General features: G+C 38.1%; 1 protein-coding gene across 1 annotated transcript; it reads left to right on the top strand.

Annotated features, from left to right (window-relative positions):
- The first annotated feature begins 6971 nt into the window (after positions 1-6971).
- On the top strand, positions 6972-8684 carry LOC119886888 (transcription factor HES-5-like). The gene is made up of 2 exons (XM_038697861.1): positions 6972-7094; positions 7208-8684. The coding sequence occupies exons 1-2, from the start codon at positions 6972-6974 to the stop codon at positions 7628-7630; spliced, it is 546 nt and encodes a 181-aa protein (XP_038553789.1). The 3' UTR covers positions 7631-8684.

Here is an 8684-nt window from a genome sequence, read left to right as displayed (position 1 = left end):
ATAACTTTCACTTCAGTTTTGCTCAATCAAAAAAGTAATAATTTCCAAACTGTAATCAGATGTTAGTGATGCACATTCAGGCACTTAATACTCAACATAATTATCATGCTGCTTTCCAGATGTAGCAGAGTCATTTGACACGTGCCTTGTTGTCAGTGTGAGTAACAAGTTGAGCTCAGTTTCCCACACTGACTCCCTGAATGGTGTGGTCAATGAACCACAAAGGGACTTCTGTGACAGATGCTGGCTGTGTGTTGTAATTGAAACAGAGCCTGACATCACCAGCCATCTGGAGGGAAAGGACGCCATTGGCTGGCACAGATAGTTTGTAAAAACAAACATTTTGGTGAACAATGTATCAAAAAAAATCACCAAAATGATTTATCATCTCATACGTTTTTCAGTGTCTAATCAGTCATATATTGTGCACCTCCCCTCCAGTCATATTCACGTCTCATTACCATCAACTGGATTGAAATTTCAGCTCTACACATGAGTGTGGGAGGTTTCCTTGGGGGGGAGATGTATCCTGAAGTGTGTCAAATCCCTTTGGAGAATCGCTTGCTGCTGGTGTGATGGGTGTCAGTCACATTAAACTCTGCACTCCAAAGCGTTCCCAAATTCCGTCCATTAGCAGGAAAAAGACATGTGCCTCTCAACAAACTGACTTTTTGAGGATCCTGCTGTTTGGCACAAACATTGTGGGCACTAACAAACTATTTAACGCTTCCCATTGTAGTTAGGAAGGACACTTAAATATGATGTGAAAGTTACATTATTTGTCGCAAATATTAGACATGTAGATAAGTAATTAATAGTGTAAATTTCTTAATTGCAAATCTCATGTTTTTGTACTGAGTTGGGGGCAAATCATCAGGGAAGATTGTATGAATATGCAATTACATTCCACTCATATAATGATTAATGAGACAGGAAATGGATATTGGACATAACCCTACTTCTGAAAATTGACATTACCTGCTAACCTAAAAAAAACCCCTTAAAAATGGTCTTAAGTTATCCAGTAATGTTCAGGCTTGCGTTCAATGTCATTTAAGGTCTTGTGGTCTGATAGATATTTCTTTATGTTAACCAGCCTTTTAGCAAATGATCTGTGTGCAATAGTTTCTGTTTCAGCTGTTTGCTGCTCAAAGCCTGATTATCAAATGTTTATAATTCTGAGAAACACAGTGTTGAATGAATTAACCATATTTGTATGTGTAAATCTGTTAAAGATTTTAACTTATATAGTACTAGAGACAGAAACTTTTTCAAACTCTGTGCTAAAAATATGCGCTCTCACTCAATGAAATGACAATATTCTGAAAAGTTGTGCTGCTGATTTACATCAGAGGAACAGTGACAACCAAATGTAAAATGAGTTCCAATATTGAGAGCCACTCTCCCTTTTGATCTCTGTCTCTTCAGGGCAAAGGTCTGGATCTATTGTCCCACAGGACCATGTGAGTGAGGTTCCTCTGGTTTCCCACACTCTGTGCTCTCACTGCTTTCACTGCAGGAACAATAGAAGTGTGTCTTATATTGCATCTCATTAAATACAATGTCTGAACTATTTAAAGACAGAAATATTTTCATCTTTTCTATATTAGATAAATATAATGCAAAAACTATGAGGCAGCAAAATTGTCTTTGAGTTGGAAAATGTTCTCATTTCGTTTTTGATGACTTGAGCTACTGCAGGTAAGAAACAGTGATGTAGCATTGATATTTCCTCTTCATCAAACATCTTGATGGAACTGGGTCATAATTTGCTGTTTAGGTAACGTATGCACAAACAATAAATATGCATTGAATTTAATTTTAAAATTTTGCAATTCAAGGTTGGAACATTGATATGATTCATTTGAAATTACATTACAACGTCCTTCTTTTATCAGTATGAAGAAGGTAACCATGAGACACAAAAACATGAGAACACAAAATTTGCAGCTGGCAGTGTTTGTTTATTCAACAAGGCACAATGACCCACATGAAGTGAGAAAACTTCAACTAGAGGTGATGATACATCACAACAACAACTTTCCATAAGACACACTGTACTCAGAGAGAGTAAAGGAACAGCTATCTTTATAAACAATGATTTACAATATTTGAGGACACAGTACTCACTGTCCTTTGAGATTTTTCTCCCAACAGGATTCAAATTGTTGTATTTAGTGAACACAATAAAAAACAGTAAAAACTGACCTTACAACAGGTCACATTGTTCTTAATAACGAATTAACTTAATTGATTTTCAAAATTAAAGAAATTACATTGTCACTGGAAAACTGTGGCAGTGTGAGATTAAACAAACCTTCAACAATAAAAGGATAAACATATTGATCTGAAAACAGATCATTTGTCAAAAATCACCTACAGTGAGGGGAGGTCCATGACAAAATGTCAGAAAGACAGATAAGATGTTTGATCAATTCAATATAACAAATATTATTATATTATACCAACACATGATGCAGTGAAGCATAAAAGTATCACAGGGAAATTGAGACCTTAAGCAAACCTTTAAGAAAAAAGGATAATTATTTGGATCTTACAACAGATCAGTTTTGAGTTATCAGAAAGATTTAACTGAAATCCATTATGACAAAATGTCCATAACAAGGTCCGTCAAAGTTTTCTGAACAACATGATCAGTCCCAATCAAAACATAATATATGTTTCCAGAGCATTAATTACTACCAACACAGGAAGTACAGTGAAGTATAATAATAATTGTTGATGCAATCAGATTTGGTTCATGCAAAATGCATGACAAGATGTTCTCTTTCTAAACTTGAAAGATATTGTTGCTGTCATTTCCTTAGGAAATGTCATCTTGCCCAAAGAAAAAAAACAAAATGCAGCTTCTGTACATACAGAAGAACAAGTCCATAAAATTTCAAAGAATTCAGTTCAGTAATCTTTGACCAATGTGGTCATCTCAGTTTGTCTGGTGGTAACTCCAGTCTGTAGGTGTCTACCACGGCCTCCAGGGGGCGCTCCTGACCAGACTCTTCTCTTTGGTGATGCTGGTCTGGACTGTGGAGCTCAGAAGAGAGAAGTCAGCCTCTCTCAGCTTCTTATCAGACAGAGACTGCTGCTTGTTGAAGTGGTTCACAAGTCTTCTCTGGGACTGTGTCTCAACCTCCTCTTTAGACAGGAAGTGATTCACCTCCTGGACACAGCTGGAGTAGCCCTGATCGACAGCTGCTGAGTCCACAGCTTTATTCTGCTACTGCAGTCGTCTCAGGACACAAACTGTCATCTCCAGGATGTCTGCTTTCTCCAGCTTGGAGTCCAGAGGCTTTCTAAGCTGCAGAAATAAGAACAAAGTCATTAATACACTTATTCTGCAGTTTAATTTTAGCATGAACAAAGACAAGATCTCATGAATTACATTTAGTCTACTTGAATCTTCAGTTTACCTTGTGGGTCAGAGTCAGATGCTCCTGAGAATCGGTCATTGCTGCAGTGATTGTAGGTGCCATGGTTGGATCTCTGTGCTGTAGAGGTCTCTGCTGAGAGAATCTGATCTCTGCTGGCTTCATCCCTCCTATTTAAAGTCCCACATCTCCATATGAATGTGTGGGTTTGGGTCTAGTTGGAGTTTCTCACAATCTCAGCCAATCAGAAATCTTAATGAGACAATCAGGCATGTGGAGAAGTAGCACGCTGAATGCTGTTATTGCCTGGGGGACAATGGTTAGATTTCAGGGGAACAGGTGGACGACTGGGGGGAGATGGAGAGCAACTCAGAGAGCTCTGTGTGATTCTGGGAAAGTGGTGACCCTGTTGAGAGAGCAGATCTGCTGCCTGATGCTGGGATCAATGACTTTGACTGAGCACACACTGATCATCTCAACACATGTGGGACACTGACAATTTATTGCTTCTATGGTAAAAAAAACACTTTGTATGTTCCATGTAGCTAAATAAAATTTTTTCAGAATTTTTTTTTTCTCAACGTAAAATCTAGTCCAAAAAATACAATTTTCCTCCATTTTGTCTTGATAATTCAGTCAAATTTTTAATTTCTTGCAATTTAATCTTTTGTTTTAGTGAACATTCTTTATCCGCTATTAATAAGAGCGGCATTTCCATGATGTATTTAAAAGATATTCTAAAAAACTGTTGATCATTCTGATGTCCAGATGTTGCAGATTCATCTGGCTTGTGCCTTGTAGTCAGTGTGGGTAGAAAGTTGGTTTCAGTTTCCCACACTGACTCCCTGAATGCTGTGGTCAATGAACAGCTGAAGGACTTTGAATGGAGCTTTTGTGACTGATACTGGACGTGTGTTGAAGTAGAACCAGAGCCTGACGTCACCAAGCATCTGGAGGGAAAGGACGTCATTGGCTGGTTCTGACAGTTTGTACAGTTTGAAATTATTGTGGAAATTTCATCGTAAAGAATCAACTCAATTGATTGACAAATCAATTTTGTCAGCTTCCAATCATTGTCGCATATTTTTAACATAATTGTGCCTTTGTATCGGCAACTGGATAAAACATTGAGCTCTACAGATGAGTGTGGGAGGTTGAGGCAGCTGTTTCCTGAAGTGTGCCAAATCCCTTTGGAGAACAGTCTGCTGCTGGTGGGGTTGAGGATGCTAATCATGCTAAACTCTGCTCTCCAGAGTTTTCCCACACAACCTTAGGAATGCGTCTAAATCCACATGGCCCCTTTGGGATTCTGTTTTTCACACATGGAGGTCATTAATTGTCTTTGCTTTAATTTTACAGTGAAAAGCTCAACCAGATTCAATATCAAAATATATAAAGTCAATTTCGAGTTTAATGGAAACCATAGGAAAAATTACCAGTACTGTACAAAAGCTTCATTGTGCTCCCAGATGATTAGCTTAAACATCGGGGAACGCATGGACCCGTGCATTTGCCAACACCAGTTTCAGAACAGAACAGAACTGTTTTAATGTTTTATTTCTTTAAAAGCCCTTCTAGGGACAGGTGTCGTAAATTAGCAATTGCTAAAACACTGTGGTACACACACTGGATTGCTGTTTTCAGTTTATCTATGTTACATGTATCGGTCCCTAATAAAAATAAACCAAAAAAAAAAAAAAAACATCAACAGATAGTTCTGTTAAGCTCAGAATGGACAATTAACTCCTTTAACTTCTCCCTCATGATGAGGAAATATCAACGCTACGGCACTGTTTCAGATATGCCACAAGTCATCTAACCAAATGAGAACATTTTCCAACTCAAAGACAATTTTGCTGCCGCATAGTTTTTGTATTACACTCAGTTTCAAGTGTTTAAATATATAAAGATTCAAATATTTCGGTCTTTAAATAGTTTAGACATTGTATTTAATGAGATGCAATATAAGACACACTTCTGATTTTTCTGCGTGAAAGCAGTGAAAGCACAGAGTGTGGGAAACCAGAGGAAACTCACTCACAGGGTCCTGTGGGACAATAGATCCAGACCTTTGCCCTGAAGAGACAGAGATCAAAAGGGAGAGTGGCTCTCAATATTGGAACTCATTTTAAATTGTACATTTGGTTGTCACTGTTCCTCTGATATAAATCAGCACAATTTTTCAGAATATTGTCACTTCATTGAATGAAAGCCCATCTTTTTAGCACAGAGTTTGAAAAAGTGTCTGTCACTTTAAAATCTTCGTTAAAATCTTTAACATATTTAAACATAAGAATTTGGTTAATTCCTTCAACACTGTGTTTCTCAGAATTATAACCATGTGATGATCAGGCTTTGAGCAGCAAACAGCTGAAACAGAAAACTACTGCACACAGTTCATATGCTAAGAGGCTGGTTAACACAGAGAAATATCTATCAGACCACTAGACCTGAAAGGACATTGAGAGCAAACCTGACCTTTGCTAAATAACTTAAGACCATTTTAGGGTTATTTTTTTAGGTTAGCAGTTTATGTCAATTTTCAGAAGTAAAATTCTATCCAATATCCATTCCTGTCTCATTTATTACCTGAGTGGAATGTAGCATATTCATACAATCTTCCCTGATGTTTTGCCCCCAACCGAGTACAAAAAAATGAGATATAAAATTTTACAATATTAATTACTTATCTACGTGTCTAAAATTTGCAACAAATAATGTAACTTTCACTATATAGCCTACTTAAGTGTCCCTCCTAACTTTAATGGGTAGCATTAATTGGTTTGTTAAGTGGGTGCCCACAATATTTGTGCCAAACAGCAGGATCCTCAAAAAGTCTGTTTGTTGAGAGGCACATGTCTTTTTCCTGCTAATGGACGGAGTGTGGGAAAGCTCTGGAGAGCAGAGTTTAATGGATTTGGCACACTTCAGGATATTTTATGATACACTGTTCATCAAATTCTTCGTTTTTAAATACTATCAGAGCCAGCCAATGGTGTCCTTTCCCTCCAGATGGCTGGTGATGTCTGTTTCAATTACAACACACAGCCAGCATCTGTCACAGAAGTCCCTTTGTGGTTCATTGACCACACCATTCAAGTAGTCAGTGTGGGAAACTGAGCTCAACTTGTTACTCACACTGACAACAAGGCACGTGTCAAATGACTCTGCTACATCTGGAAAGCAGCATGATAATTATGTTGAGTATTAAGTGCCTGAATGTGCATCACTAACATCTGATTACAGTTTGGAAAATATTACTTTTTGATTTAGTAAAATGGAATAAAAATATATCAAGTCAATGAACTAAAGAGCATATCTAACTGAATTATGAATCTTTTATTGGCTGAATAAAAGAGCAATAAAAAATCCACATAGTTCAGTCCACCCCTCCCCTCCCCAGTCCACCACCTGTTCCCCTGAGCTCTAATTATTGTGCCCCAGGCAATAACAGCATTCAGCGTGCTGCTGCTCCACATGCCTGATTGTCTCACCAAGCTCTCTGATTGGCTGAGACTGCGAGAAACCCTAACCAGACCCAAACCCACACATTCATATGGAGATGTGGGACTATAAATAGGAGGGATGAAGCCAGCAGAGATCAGATTCTCTCAACAGAGACCTCTACAGCACAGAGATCCAGCCATGGCACCTACAATCATTGCAGCAATGACCGATTCTCAGGAGCACCTGACTCTGACCCACAAGGTAAACTGAAGATTCAAGGAGACTAAACATTATTCATGAGAGACTGTTTTTGTTCATGCTAACATTATACTGCAGAACAAGTGTATTAATGACTTTGTTCTTTGTTTCTGCAGCTCAGAAAGCCTCTGGTGGAGAAGTTACGCAGAGAAAGAATCAACAGCAGCATTGAGCAGCTCAAGTCTCTCCTGGGTCCAGAGTTCCTCAGACAGCAGCCAGACTCCAAGCTGGAGAAAGCAGACATCCTGGAGATGACAGTTTGTGTCCTGAGACGACTGCAGCAGCAGAATCATGCAGTGGACTCAGCAGCTGTCGATCAGGGCTACTCCAGGTGTGTCCAAAAGGTGGACCACTTCCTGTCTAAAGAGGAGGGGGAGACACAGTCCCAGAGAAGACTTGTGAACCACTTCAACAAGCTGCAGTCTTCCTCTGATAAGAAGCTTAGAGAGGCTGACTTCTCTCTTCTGAGCTCCACAATCCAGACCAGCATCACCAAAGAGAAGAGTCTTGCCAGGAGCGCCCCCTGGAGGCCGTGGTAGACACCTACAGACTGGAGTTATTACCAGACAAACTGAGATGACCACATTGGTCAAAGATTACTGAACTGAATTCTTTGAAATTTTATGGACTTGTTCTTCTGTATGTACAGAAGCTGCATTTTGTGTTTTTTCTTTGTGCAAGATGACATTTCCTAAATGTCAGCAACATTATCTTTCAAGTTTAGAAAGAGAACATCTTGTCGTGCATGTTGCATGAATCAAATCTGATCTCATCAGCAATCATTATTATACTTAACTGTATTGGTGGTAAATAATGCTATTAAAACATATTATATGTTTTATTGGTATTGATCAGACAATTTGAACTGTCCTTTTATAGACATATTGTCATAATGGACTTTACTTCACTTAAATCTCTCTGAAAACGCAAAACTAATCTGTTGGAAGATCCAAATGTTGATCCTTTTTTCCAAAAGATTTGCTTAAGGTCCCAATTTTCCTGTGATACTTTTATGCTTCACTTCATCATGTGTTTTTACAATATAATGCAATGGTGATATTTGTTACACCTTGAAAGGTTTTGATGATTTTGAATTAATCAAAAATCTTAACTGTCCTTTTGATGAATGTTTTGTCATGAACTTCCCCCCACTTTGTGATCATTGAAAAACGATCTGTTTTCAGATCAATATGTTTATCCTTTTACTGTAAAGGGTCTGTTTCACTTCACACTGTCACAGTTTTCCAGTGACAATATAATCTTTACATCTTGAGAATCAGTTGAAGTTAAATGTTATTAAGAACAATGTGATCTGTTGTAAGATCACTTTTTACTTCTTTATCTTTTGTTCACTAAGTGAAAATGTTTGAATCCATTTGGGAAAGAATTCTCAAAGGACAGTGAGTACTGTGTCCTCAAATATTGTAAATCATTGTCTTTTATAAAGACAGCTGTTCCTTTACTCTCTCTGAGTACAATGTGTCTTGTAGAAATCTAAAAGTTGTTGTTGTGATGTATCATCACCTCTAGTTGAAGTTTTCTCACTTCATGTGGCTCATTGTGCCTTGTTGAATAAACAAACACTGCCAGCTG

The sequence above is a fragment of the Micropterus salmoides genome, unplaced genomic scaffold (assembly GCF_014851395.1).
Source record: "Micropterus salmoides isolate LMB-PRFRI ecotype aquatic unplaced genomic scaffold, ASM1485139v1 Ms_hic_scaffold_4, whole genome shotgun sequence".
NCBI lineage: Eukaryota > Metazoa > Chordata > Actinopteri > Centrarchiformes > Centrarchidae > Micropterus > Micropterus salmoides.
Note: the sequence above shows the minus strand (reverse complement) of the source record. Positions and strands in the feature narration are given on the sequence as shown.